Source organism: Sceloporus occidentalis, unplaced genomic scaffold (genome assembly GCF_023333645.1).
Source record: "Sceloporus occidentalis isolate IW3139 unplaced genomic scaffold, rSceOcc1.0.p SCAF_4, whole genome shotgun sequence".
NCBI classification, from domain to species: domain Eukaryota; kingdom Metazoa; phylum Chordata; class Lepidosauria; order Squamata; family Phrynosomatidae; genus Sceloporus; species Sceloporus occidentalis.
In genome coordinates, this window is record NW_028316984.1 from 50214585 (window position 1) to 50228952 (window position 14368).

General features: G+C 43.2%; 1 protein-coding gene across 2 annotated transcripts in view; it reads left to right on the forward strand.

Moving 5' to 3' along the window:
• The first annotated feature begins 4345 nt into the window (after positions 1 to 4345).
• Positions 4346 to 14368, forward strand: part of CACNB4 (calcium voltage-gated channel auxiliary subunit beta 4) — a 201599-nt gene continuing 191576 nt past the window's right edge. For both annotated transcript variants that reach the window (XR_016280870.1, XM_089520026.1), the window contains exons 1-2: positions 4346 to 4437; positions 5340 to 5423. Coding sequence is in view for 1 of the 2 variants with exons in the window: in XM_089520026.1 (XP_089376152.1) it covers positions 4369 to 4437; positions 5340 to 5423 (153 nt within the window). In the remaining variant the exon portion in view is untranslated. The remainder of the gene's footprint in view (positions 4438 to 5339; positions 5424 to 14368) is intronic.

Sequence of the window (14368 nt, forward strand, 5' to 3'; positions counted from 1 at the left end):
GTGTCACTTGTCCAAAGTCACCCAGCAAGTTTCCATTGCTGAGCGGAGTATTGAATACTGGTCTGCAAAGTCACACTCCAATGCTCAGACCACAACACAACACCGACTGTATGTCTGTATAGGCAGCAGCAATACTTTTATGAATAATTACTTAATGAAAATAAATTTCCCATTTTGACATTTTCTTGTCCACCATCTTGTGCACCAGGAGAAGCAGAAGGATGGACTAGGTGGGCCTGATGCAACACAACTGTTTCTAGCTGAACAACAAACACACACCACTATTCCCCTTGACAAATACAACTCCTCTGAGCAGTGGTGACTCCAGTGCTGGTCAGGTGGTGAATCTGCTCTGGATTTTAGTCTGAACCACTCTAAGGTTTTGAGCCCTATCACCAAAACAGATCCAGCAGCTTAATATCTGAACTAAAATCTTTACTGAATTCCTCACTCCTCACTGGCTACTCATATTTATAACCAAAATATTCACTCCAGGACAGGTAACAGCATTAAAAGGTTGGTTATTGTATATTGCTGTCATTAATCTATGTTTAAGAATGAAATGGAAAATGTACAGCTTAATCTTAACTGTCCTTGTTTACCAAGCCCCAGGTCCTCCTCCTTTTCCAGGACTTGTCCTACATTTCAACCTTCTGTTCAGGAGGAATTCCAAAATGTCCTCCATTTTGAGCATGCCTAAGCAGCATGAATTTATATTCATGTTTTTAGCTTTTATTTGATAAGGTCCTCCATTATTCTTGAATATCCTACATTTTACAGTGCCTTGTCCTCCTTTGCAGCTATGATATCTGGTCACCCTGCTTCCAACTCTATGATTCTATGAACCTCTCTGTATGCAATGTGATATGCATATGTGTGTGTGTGCGTTTTAGTGTAAGAGATACATAGATCACACAATGTAAGTCCTCATTGCTAGTATGACTCCTAAGCAAGTTCATTTGAAAACATGGGACTGTTTAATGCCATTAATGCTGGCAGCGGGGAATATTTTAGTTATAAATATAGTTGGTGAGGAGTGAGGAATCCAATAGGGATTTTAGTCCAGACATTAAGATGCTGGCTCTATTTTGGTGATAGGGCTCAGAGCCTTAGAGAGGTACAGACTAAAACCCAAAGCAGATTCACCACCCCACTGGCACTGGGAACCACCACTGATCAGAGGAGTGGTGTTTGTCGAGGGGAATAGTGTTTGTTGTTCACTTAGGAACAGTTGTGTTGTATCAGGCCCGCCTAGTCCCTCCTTCTGCTTCTCCTGGTGGACAAGAAAATTTCAATGGGAACTTCTGTCAGCTGGGCATGAGGACGTGGGTGTTGGATTAGGACTGGCAACCAGAGTGCAAGTCCCCACTTGCCCATGGAAACCCCCTGGGTGACCTTGGGCAAGTCACACTGACTCTCACAGCCTCAGAGGATGGCAATGACAAACCCCCTCTGAACCAATCTTGCCAAGAAAACCCCAGGATAGGGTTGCCTTAGGGTCGCCATAAGTTGGAAATGATTCGAAGGCACAATGACAATATATAAAGAGCCAGTGTGGTGTAGTGGTTTGAGTGTTGGACTGTGACTCTGGAGACCAGGGTTCGAATTCCCACTCTGCCATGGAAACCCACTGGGTGGCTTTGGGCACGTTATGCTCTCTCAGCCTCAAGAGGAAGACAATGACACTAATTTTAAAAGGCCAGTGTGGCGTAGTGGCTTTGAGCGTTGGACTGTGACTCTAGAGACCAGGGTTTGAACCCCTGCTCTGCTAAGTCACACTCTCTCGGCCTCAAGAGGAAGGCAATGGCAAACTTCCTTTGAACCAATCTTGCCAAGAAAACCCCATGATAGTGTCGCTATAAGTCAGAAAAGGATTGAAGGCAGACAACAGCAACATATCATCTGCCATTAGGAAGAGTGAAGCAACCATTTCAGGCTGCAAATTTGAGGGAAAGAGCAGAAATTTCTTTAAAGTTGTTCTCAGAGTATAAACTCTGGTATAAACATTTGCGACCCAGGGACCCAAAGGACTGGACATTGGTGAGGTGGGCGGCGGGTACCATTTTGTGCTCGGCCTCAGCAACATGCCTTGGACCGGCCTCAATCGCCATTGAAAGAACCTCCTTAACATCCCCCATGCCACCTGATGCATCATGAAAGCCCCCCGGCTCCTAGGGATCTTATTCTGCACGGGACGGCATCCTAAATAAAGCCTTGTGGGCATTTGAAAGGTGATCCAAACAAAACCTTGATATTGCTTAATGCCTATTCAGAATATGAGAGCCAACATCATGTACAGTGGTTTTGAGTGTTGGATTGGGGAGACCAGGGTTTGAATCTCAGCTCAGCCATGGAAACCCGCTGGGTGATCTTAGGCCAGGGGTAGGCAACCTGCGGCCCGCGGGCTGGATGCGGCCCGGCAAGGCCTTGGGACCGGCCCCTGCCCAGTCCTGCCGCTGATTGCCGCCGGGGCCTTTGGGGGGCAATTGTCTATAGAAACCTCAGAAACATGCATTTATATTAACATTTTTTAAAAAATCAGCAAATTTTTTCACGTGTCCTTCATTTTTTTTAAAAAAAGTGTCTTCCATTTGAAAATTTTGTCCTACATTTGTCCTGGATTATTTATATATTTAATTTTTAAAAAAATTTTAATTTTTAATTTTTTGGCTTCGGCCCCCCAGTTGTCTGAGGGACAGCAACCCGGCCCCCGGCTCAAAAAGGTTGCCTACCCCTGTCTTAGGCAAGTGACACTCTCACAGCCTCGGAGGATGGCCATGGCAAAAAAGAAGAAATTTGCCAAGAAAACCCTGCCATAGGGTCGCCATAAGTCAGACACTTGGAAAGCACACCATCACCACAATTATTCAGAATACAAAGGTGAGCTGAGGGGCCTTTCAAGCTCCACAAGGGCCGTGTGAAGTAAAAAATCTTTGCACAGTATATTGAGGTTCATAACAATACTGGTGTAGTAGTTTGAGCATTGGATTATGACTCTGGAGACCAGGGTTTGAATCCCAGCTCAGCCATGGCAACCCACTGGGTGACTTTAGGCAAGTCACACTCTCTCAGCTTCAGAGGATGGCAATGGTTAGCTCCCTTTGAAGTAAATCTTGCCAAGAAAGCCTCATAATAGGATCTAACTTAGGGTCACCTAAGTTGGAAATGTTTTGAAGGCACACAATAACAAGGATTGCCATATGCTGGAAACACACAACACACACAATAACATGACCAAACTCTGTGCATGTCAAAGAGAGAGGGAGCCATTTCAAAGTAAGAGGACCAATAAAAGGAATATTATAATAGAGGGAGATGCCTCAAAGGGCCACTTGGTCTCTTATTTGGTTTATTTAGGCCCAAAACACACTGCAGAAATAATCCAGTTTGAGTCTGCTTTAACTGCCCTGGCTCAGTGCTAAGGAATTCTGGGAACTGTAGTTATAAATAAATAACAAATAAAACTTTTACTTTTATCCCGCTTTTCTGTGACTAGACAATCAAAGCGGCTGGCAACACATTAAAATATCCACATTCAGTATTATATCTCAGATTCCCCCTCCTTAAAACAGAATTAAAAATTAGTTCTGTGAGACATTTAGCCTTCTCTGTCAGAAAGAGCGTTGGTGCCACAATAAACAACAATCCCCATCCATGGGAGGAAGTAGACTTATGTCTAGGGAAGCTCATGCTGCCAGCTTCTTTCTTTCGTTGGTCTCAAAGGTGCTACAAGATCTATTATTATTATTATTATTATTATTATTATTATTACTATAATATCCAAATCCATCTGAGGAAGTAGACTTATGTCTAGGGAAGCTCATGCTGCCAGCTTCTTTCTTTCGTTGGTCTCAAAGGTGCTACAAGATCTATTATTATTATTATTATTATTATTATTATTATTACTATAATATCCAAATCCATCTGAGGAAGTAGACTTATGTCTAGGGAAGCTCATGCTGCCAGCTTCTTTCTTTCGTTGGTCTCAAAGGTGCTACAAGATCTATTATTATTATTATTATTATTATTATTATTACTATAATATCCAAATCCATCTGAGGAAGTAGACTTATGTCTGGGAAAGCTCATGCTGCCAACTCCTTTCTTGCAGTGACTCTCCAAGGGGCTACAAGACCTCTCTTCTCTTATCATTATCTCCAAATGCACCTGAGGAAGTGGACTTAGGTCTAGGGAAGCTTCCTTGCAGAGGGGGAGGCGGGCGCTTTAAGGCTGCTGCTGCCGCCTCCTCCTCCTCCTCCTTCCCAGGCAGAGGCGGGCGGCTTCGGAGCCCAAGCGGAGCAGCAGCAGCAGCAGCAGCAGCAGTGGCAGGAGGAGACAGGAGAGAGCGAGAGCTTGGGAGCCCCAGCCATGTCCAAGCACCCTTCCTCCTCCTCTTCTTCCTACGGCAAGAACGGGCTGGCAGACCCCATCTTCCAGGTAGCCCCCCAGAGGCAGTGGTCCTCCTCCCTTGGAGCAGGCATCCCCAGTCCTCCTCCATTTTGAGCATGCATGTACCTCTCTGGGAGTGGGGTTGTTATTATTATTATTATTGTTTATTAGAGGTTTCTTGTTCTTATTTCAATTTGGGAGTGTCCTCCTTCCTCTCTCCCCCCCCCCCCGAGGGTCCTCTATTTTTTGTGTGGTCCTCCTTAAAAGACTCCCAGAAATGTGAAAATGTGGTGGTGCTCAAAAAGGGAGGAGGACCTTTTGCAACCCTTGCGTCCTGGAGAGTGAAGGGTGGGAATAGAGGACCTGTCCGGGAAAAGGAGGGCGGGCCTGGTTTACCCTCCACTCGCAGGAATGGAAAGCCATGCTTCTCAGTGATGCTCAGAATGGAGGAGCTTTCTTGGAATCCTTTCTGGGCAGGGAAGGGTGGAATGGAGGAGGGGTCATGTCACCCTGCACTCATAGAAATGTAAATGCATGCTTCTTAGGGATTGGAGGACCTTTTGGAACCCTTTCTGGGCAGAGAAGGCTGGAATGGAGGACGTGTCTGGTCACTCTCCACTCATAGAAATGTGAATGCATGCTCCTTACAGATGCTCAGAATGGAGGACCTTTTGAAATCCCTCCTGGAGAGAGAAGGTGGGAATGGAGGGCAGGTCCTGGGAAAGGAGGATCCCCTACTCTCCTCTGGTCACCTTGACACCCTCAGTCTCTCCCTTTGGAAGGAGGGGTCTCAGTTGCCCCCCCTTCTCTCACCCCTTTCCCTTCCTTCCACCTCCCCATTGCCCTCTCAATGCCTGGCTCTTTGCTGCTGCTGCTGCTGATGGGGTGATGATGATGATGATGATGATGATGATGATGATGATGATGATGGGGGTGATGCTTTTTTTCAGGGGAGCCGAGGGACAGCCACCCGGCGGAGCCGCCTGAAGCGCTCAGATGGCAGCACAACTTCCACCAGCTTCATCCTCCGGCAGGTAAGAGGGGAAGAAGGGAAGGAGTAAGGCCAACCTGGTCCTGCATCCTCCACATTGTAGAAATAATCCAGATTGTTATTGTTGTTGTTGTTGTTATTGTTAAACAAGGCCAACCTGGTGCCAACCCAGTTCTGCATCCACACTATAGAAATAATCCAGATGATGATGATGATGATTAAATAAGGCCAACCCAGTGCCAACCCGGTTTTGCATCCACACTGAATAAATTATCTAGACAATGGTGATGATTATGATTAAATAAGGCCAGCCTGGTTCTGCATCATCTACATTGTAGAAATAATCCAATTATTGTTATTGTTGCTATTGTTACTGTTATTGTTATTATTAAATAAGGCGTAGTGCCAACCCAGATCTGCATCCACATTATAGAAATAATCCAAATTGTTGTTGTTGTTGTTATTATTATTAAATAAGGTCAAGCCAGTGCCAACTGGATTCAGCATCCATACTGCAGAAATAATCTAGATTATTATTATTAAATAAGGCCAACTTGATTCTGCATCCACACTACAGAAATAGTGCAGATGATGATGATGATTAAATAAGGCCAGCTCAGTTCTGCATCATCCACACAATAGAAATAATCCAGTTTATTTATTTATTTATTATTTATTTATTTAGTATCTCGCTTTCCCCTTAAAATTGGGAGTCAGAGTAGTTTACAGTCTAGAAAAAAAGTACATGGAAAGTCATACAAAAATGACAGTTAAAAGGGAATTAAATTATTAATTAAAACACCGCTTTAGCACCCCTGGTTCCATGCTGTGGAAATCCTGGGGATTGTGGTTTGCTCTGGCACCAAAACTCTCTGACAGAGTAGGCCCAATGTCTCATGGAACTACAATTCCCAGGATTCCATAGCACCTGACCTGAGCCATGGAAGTTTAAAATAGTGTCACTATGGGTTATTTCTGCAATGTGGATGCAAAATAAGGCTCTGTTCAGGTTTCCAAGGTGCATTGGATTGTGGTTTCCCTCACAGTGTCATTGGCATTTCTCTGCTCCAAAGGACCAGGAGGAGATGGAGGAGGTTTTGGCTGGATTCTCCCCTGATTAGGCATCTTTCTTTTCAAAAAAATGCTGTTTTTCTGAAAGAAGAATCCAAAGTGGAGAGCTCAGAGTTCAATCGGCAAGGGGTGTGTGCGCATGTGGGTGTTTTCTGCCAACTTTGGGTGACTAGGTAGGCAAAGACACTCACAGCCACCCACGCACCCTCCTTGTGTTCCTCGGGTGGAGGCTGCATGTCTGCCCAGCTTCTGCAAGCATTTCTTTTAGGCACCGTTGGACCGGGATGTTAAGAGTTGTACTCATGAGAAGAATAAGGGAGGGCTTGCATGGAAAGAAAGGTGTGTTTAAATCCTGGTGCAAGCAGAGATGAGGTGGATGAGGTATTGTTGCCCAGTTTAGAATTGGCATACTGGTTGAGGGAAAGTCGGTCAGATCTAAAGCAAATTCATATGGTCACCTCTGGGGCTTGAAGCTGTACCCACATTTATTTATTTTTTGGCCACCTCAGGGACTGAAGGCATTTTTAGTTCAGATAATTCAGGAAAGGGCTTTCTGTGTGTGTAAATTGCTAGTTTGCATTCAGTGGCCGGGATGTGAGGTGACTCCTGTAGTTCTTTGCACACAAGCCAAACAGAGCCTTGGACAAGTAGTACAAGGTGGAGTTGGGTGGAGGGATCTGCAAAAAAATTTTTAAAAAATGCCCCCTCCTCAAAAGTTTGAGACTTTGTCCTAAATTGATTTGTGTTCATCCTAGATACTCATTGTGTGAGTAACTGGCTCCATAATCTATGGTAAACTCAAAAGAAAGATGACAAAATCCAAACATCTACAAAGCAATTATACCTTTATTGGGCCATCTAAAAAACCACAAAATACATGTCACAAGCTTTCAAAGTTCCCCTGGCTTCTTTATCAGGCAAAGGTGTTAAAAATAATTTTTTCTCCCCTGTATGATTTTAACACCTTTTTAACAGGCCTACATTTGGTTTTAAGATGCTATATTTGTTGTCATTTAATATAGTCTGGAGCAATGTCAATGCAGGTAGAGGCTACTCCCCTCGTTTGCCCTGTGGGGGACTGAGAAACAAAGAGTGATAAAATCCAGGTACTGTATTTTCTGGCGTATACGACTACTTTTTAACCCAGGAAAATCTTCTCAAAAGTTGGGGGTCGTCTTCTACGCTGGGTGTCATCTTATAGGGCAGGTGCTGAAACTTCCGAGCTGGACTGGAGAATCTGCAGTCGCCACATATGTAACTGAAGGGCAGAGCAAGCTGTAGGCGTCCGGGATGTCCGGGGTATGAAAAAGAGCCATTAGCAACAGAAGTGTAATTCTTCTTGAGATCCAAGAGTTGGCCCTGTCGTATGGGAGGCGACGGGCCCGTTTCCTAGTCAGAGAACACTAAGGGGCCATTCAGACTACCTTTTGTACTGAATTATAACCCAGATTAAAAGTTGGAAGTTCCCATTGGCACCGGTTTAAACACATCAGAATTAGGGTCTCGCACACCCAGTCCAGGGCAAATCCCTGTTAGAACTTTTTTTCCAAAAGTGGATTATTTCCCATGTCTTTTAGGAAAACCCGTTTCTTCTCTGCTGCCGGCAAATGTGAACTTGGCCCTGGTCATGATCAGGTCAAATTCAGGGGAGGGATTTAGGTCAGAGGGAGGGCAGAGGGCGGAACATGCCTCTCCTCTCGCAGGCAGCTTTCTCTCTCTCTCTCTTTTTGTAATTTTATTTTTGACAGATTATGCGAATGCTTGTTCTACAGGTTGATACATATTGATAGAATATGTCTGCTTGTGCTACATTTCCCTTTCGTTTGCTTGCTGCCGGCACAGCACCTCACTTTGCAAGTGGCATTTTTTTAAAAAAAATTTGTGTGTGTGTGTGTGTGTATTTCCTTTTAAATTTGGTAAATGCTTTTGCAACCTACGTGTATGTAAGGAGAAATGGCATTCTGGGGTGGCAGTCGGACGGAAAGCGTGTGGTATTATTATTATTATTATTATTATTGTGACGGATTATGTGCATGCTTTTGGCTGGAAGGGAAGGTAAGAGAATGGCATCGGGGAGGGGAGCAAGGGCTTCAGAGGTGGCATTGGGGAAGGGAAGAGGTTCCATAGAGGAGGAAATGCTGGGCTGGAAGCGAAGCTAGAGGCTGGCATTCAGAGGGAGGGCTGTGGAAACCCATGACTTTGGGGGAGTCACACTCTCTCAGCCTCAGGGGAAAGGCAATGGCAAATCTCCTCGGAACCAATCTTGCCAAGAAAACCCCAGGATGGGGTCGTTTTAGGGTTGCCATAATCTGTAATGACCCAAATACACACAACACACACACACACCTGGAGGTTTTTAAATCTGACAAGTTGACAAAATATGCGCACACTGCCACCAGTTTTTTAAAAAAAGGAAGGGGGAAAGAACCATTTCCGTTGGCCAACGATTGTAGGATATGTCACCTTTGACGAAAGCGGAAGTGAATTTGATTGACAACAAAGGAGGCTCCATTTTAAAGCGGTACTGCAAATGTGAACTTCAGAGGTGCAAATTGAATTGATCAAGGTAAAGGGTAGTGAGAACTTCTACCCGGGGAGATTCGGTATGGGGGCAACTGAATCTGCCCAGTTCTATACAGAGCAAATGGGCGAGTTCGAATGGGGCCTAAATTTCTCAAGCTTCAGTACAGTTACATCTGAAAAATCCTTTAGGTTCTGTATAAGTAAAACATGCCAAATGTAGTCCCAGTGAAAGAGTTTTACCTATGTTGGTGGTAGAAACCTCAAAGAGTTAAGACCCGGTCCATTAGCTCCCTCTTGTTTAAGATTCCCCAGTTGTAGCTAAATTTGGTGTCTTGAAATCCAGGGAATATATTTGGGATAGTTGTGTTGGCCGTGCAGCAAAATACAACAAAATCCATGAAACAATGATAGCGATATTGGGCCAATTAAAAAAAAAACAACCCACGAAATATGTCATGCAAGCTTTCAAAGCTCCATTGAGTGATTCTGAGTAAATATAGCAGACCTCTCTCTGTTCATAAATAACTACAGCCAGCTGGAAGGCAGTCCATATCACAAGAGGCAGCATCCCAGAAGTTTATGTGCAGGTGAAGGGAGCCTTTTTTTTTTTAAATGTGCTGTTCATGACTGACTTTGAAATATGTTGATTAAATGGATGCATTGGGAGCAATAGCTACAAAATAATGATGACGTCTTGTTTTGCTGGTGGAGTTTAATCCTGGAATGGGATGGATGAGTTGGTCATACATTCTGCTCAAGACACCTGCACTGGATGCCACCTTGACCTAATAATTCTCAGTCTGGAAATTTTTGCATTGAAATGTAAGTTTTCCTAGGCTTAGGGAAATGAAGGAAGGAAAGGGTTTAAGATGCTCAAAGAGCATTAGGTAAAAGGAGTTGGATTTTATGCCTGTTACAGCCAAGATATAAATCAGATGTGTGAGTGGACAACAAAAGCCCAGGGGGTGAACTAGAAATTAGACCACGACTTTGTATAGGAAAAGTTGCAGCATCTTTTCTCTTATATTGGAAACCTTATAGGATCTTGTCTCTTAACACTTTCCAGTATGTAAGATACCCCATTTGCTTCAGGCCAGCAGTTCTCTCCGCTAGTGTTTAGGGGCTGTCTCCTTGTATTCTTCTCTTGCATATAGTAATATAATGGGTTAGATGTCCTGAGCTGAACTAGGTCATATCCCGTCAACTCACTTCTGTGACGCTCTGCTCATTATATTTAGACTCACATATGCAGTAAAGTTCTTTGTTTCTGTCTTGTGTTCCACAAATGTCTTGGAGAACCTTCCTGTGTAACAAAAATGAGTGGGTGCTTGCCTTGGAACTCTTTGTCTTCATGCATGGATTAAAAAGAACTCTGAGTAATGCCGTGTGCCATAGGGAGTGCTGGTCCTGGCTTTTTCAAACAGCTGCTCCCCAGTATTGTGTGGCAAGCTCTTTTGAAATGGAGGGACCTTTCTGAGGAAGCTTGTGATACATCTGTAGATCGGAGAAAAAAGTAAATGTTCTAGTGAACATCCCTAATCTGTTCAGAGCGTCTAAAGTCGTTGATCTTTGGGAGGCAACCACAGTTTGGAAAGATAAATATGGCTCTTCTATACCATGGCTAATCTGGTGTATTGCACTAGCTCTCAGGAATGTAAAGAAATGTTAGGATTTCACATTGTAGAGGTTTGTGAACTTGCATGTGTTTATTTTATAAATTTCCTGAGGCCTAACATGCATGCTTACATGGATTTGCTGTAATATGTTTGACTCAGTCAAATTTAAGAAGTTTAACAGTGCAGTTGTTTTGAAATATCCACGTAGCAATTAGCTTACACATTGTAAACTGCTTAGAGACTGCTTAGAGTGGTATGAAGCTGTATATAAATGAAGCTGCTATTGCTATAAAGCCAGCAGAGTTTAATACTGGTTATTCCCAGCTTACTATGTATAGGATTGTAGTCTACATTCATTCTAGAAGTCTTTAGTGAGGCTTGTCAAAAGTTGACCAGTCAAATTGTAATGAACTTGTTGTGAGTTTGATCTACAGATCATTTATAATTCCCCCATCATATAGCTGACTAGTCAATTGTAAAATACCCCCAATCTCCTTTAGGTATTTTACAGCAGAAGTAATCTTCTACCCAACTAATCTCACCCCCAAATTTATGTCCTATTCACATTAATATGTATCAATTTACCGCTCTGTAAATTAATGTTCTGTGCTTTGTAGATCTGCCTGTTGAGGGGTTAAAGCATTTGACAGAATTTGAGAGGTGCCCCCAAATCATTCCAGTAAAATGTGTTGAACTCTTCTACCTGAATTTCTGTTCCACCAGGATATCTTTACCAGCAGAAGAGCCAAAACAGAGCAGTGTTGTGAATAGGAAAAGAGCAGCACAAAATATATTCTATACTTATCCACACCTCACATTCATTCCCTCCCTGGTTGAGCTGTTAGAGATTTACATGGGCCCTGGACATGTTGCAAGAAATTGCTCTTCCATTAATTGCTGTGGAGAAGGCAGGGAAATGATAATAAAAAGCTGTCTTCACATTGGCAGCTACTTCACTTACATTGCCATAATGAATCATGGGTGTGGTATACACTCATCCCTCCACATTTGCGGTTTTGACTTTTGCAGATTTTATTATTCATGGATTTTATTAATATGTTCTCTCTAGGAATATCTAGATCCTCCAGCACAACTCTATGGTCAACTTTAAACAAATGTTACACTGAAAGACTTAGAGAAAACACTCCACTAGGTCTTTTGTAGTTCCTCCAGTGTAATTCTGTGGTCAATGTCTGGCAGACGTTGACCACAGAGTTGCACCAGAGGACGAGATTCCAAGAGAGGTGTTCTTTTAGGTTAAAACATAGTGTTTTTGTTATTTGCGGTTTTCCCACATTCACGGGGGTCCTGTGCCCCTAACACCAGCAAATGTGGAGGGATGAGTGTAATTCAACACCCAGTCACACAGCACACCATCACCTATATATATAAACCCTGCATTGGGAGATATCACTTAGTTGACAGGGCTCTGTCTCTGTGACCTCATGTTATGCACAATTAGAACTCACAAGGGGAAATGACGGTGATGAGAACTATGGAGAAAGGGCATTTTGCCTAAAATAGCCTACCTCTGAGAGACTACTAGGCACTTGAATGCGCTTCTTTTCCTAGAAACCTAAGAGCAGAGCTTGGGCAAGTTACTTTTTTAGACAACTGCTCCCCTTGGCTATGATGGCTGGAAGATTTTGGGAGCTGTAATCCTAAAACATAACATTTCCACGTTCTACCGAAGAAACACCTATATCCCTGGGGCTCCAAGCATAACCAGCTAACCCTACTTTATTCCACCAGCTAGGGGTTCTAAGACATAGTGCTTCACACAGGTAAACGGGAATGACATGTAATTTCTGCAATATGTAAATACTGCGTCTTGTCTGAACAGTCTTACATACATGCAGGCAAACTGTTGGCAAAGGCCTAGCCCTCCAACTTTCACTGCTGCTGGCCAGATACTGATGAGCAATTTTGCTTTGTAAAACGATAATGAAGGTGCACCGAGTAGAACAAACAGCCAGCACACACAATATTGTGCTGCAGTTCTGAAGGAAAAAGTATGCTCATAGTTTCTTCAGTCTCCTGTATACAACTGAGGATAGTACACTTCAGCTATACATGCACCTTCTCTGTCTTTCTTTGTTCTTCATGATCCTAGACTTTCACAGGTGTAATCCCACAGGCCATTCCATAGAGGCCACAAGCAAAGTTCACCCCTTGGATAGCACTAGTGGCTTTTGGCTGTTCATTCATGGGACTGGCTTTCTTTTTCTATAGCTAGCCACCTGCACCTAGGCAAGCCCCATGACCTGCCTATCATTTGGGTTCTTGACAGAAGAGCACTTCTGTCCCAAGGAGACCTATGTGTGTTCTGCCAGACCCCTAGCCAGGGATCTATGAGAATACTATGTTGTGTGGACTTTCTTTTATCTTCATATGCATGTAGCTTGCTCCAAAGATTGCTTATGGAGCATATGCCTTAAATACTTTGAACATCAATGATTTCATCGGTATGCATAAACCCCCCATCAATTAAGATCACAAATATTTTACTGCAATTGCTAGTTAATCCTTTCTTGGGAACTGGAATGTATATTGAGTATTTCCAATTTGTGGGCCATTCTTTTGTTTTCCATATTTGTTGACAGATTTTAGTTAGAAAAAGAGTAGATTCAGCCTCTGTAGCTTAAATCAGCTCTTTTGATATGCCATATGTTCCTGGTGATTCATTTTTTCCCAAATGGGTTGAATGCAGCTTCCACTTCACTTTCTAAAATTGGAGGTTCGTTTTCATGTGGCTCTTTCTTGAATGAATCTGTTATACTTTCATCTTTTAAAAATAGTTTTTCAGTGTATTGTTTTCATGGGCGTGTTACAGAGTGCCCAAAAACGGCGCTCTGCCGGCGCCGCTGGTTGCTGCGTCCGGGAACCGCAGTGGGCAAACCGCGTGATTCCTGGACACAACAAAAAGAAACCGCAAAAAGCAGCTTCTTTTTGCGCCCCGGAAGTGGCGCTGCAAGTCGCTAGTCACGCACTCACGGCGTCACTTCTGCCACACGACGTGTGGATGCTAGACGTCTGTGACGTCAAGATGGCGGTGCCCATGTACAAAAAGGACGCCCCTTTCTAACCCTTATACGTGCTTGGCGCATACTTTTGGCCTGTGTGGAACGGGCCATGGTCTTTTTATTTTTGTTCCCCTGCAAGTCATATAACATCCTCTGTCTTGGCTTGAATTTCCCTTTGATTTCTTAGACCTTGTGGAAGATGTCTCTTGTTCTTTGTTTTTTGTTGTTACCTTCTGTTTCTCTGCATTGATTATTATCGTAGTTCTCCTTGTGCTTGTGCACAAGTTGCATTCAGGGTTCTGACTATATTTCTGTCATCTTTTACTTTTGCTTATTGACTGTCCTTAACTCTTTTAAGAGTTTCATCTGTCATCCACTGAAGCTTATCTCTTTCTCTTTGGCTACAATGTCTTTTTGCATTCCTGCCTGGCAATGTCTCTGGCTTCAGCCCAGAGTTCCTGTCAATTGGGCTTAATAGTGATAATCTATTTTCCACTTCATATTCTATCAGGATGTTCTTCAGGTTGTTTTTCAGCATGGTGGTTGATTTAGTGTTTTTCTTTAGCTTTATTCTAATTTTTGTAGTTAATGGTCTGTGCCACAATCTGCTTTTGGTCTTGTTTTTACAGAAAGAATGGAGCTTCTCCATATTCTTTTTCTAGCTATGGAGTCTATCTGATTGCTGTATTGACCATCAGGTGATGTCCATGTATACAGTTTTTTGGTTACCTAAACAACGTGTTCACAATTAACAA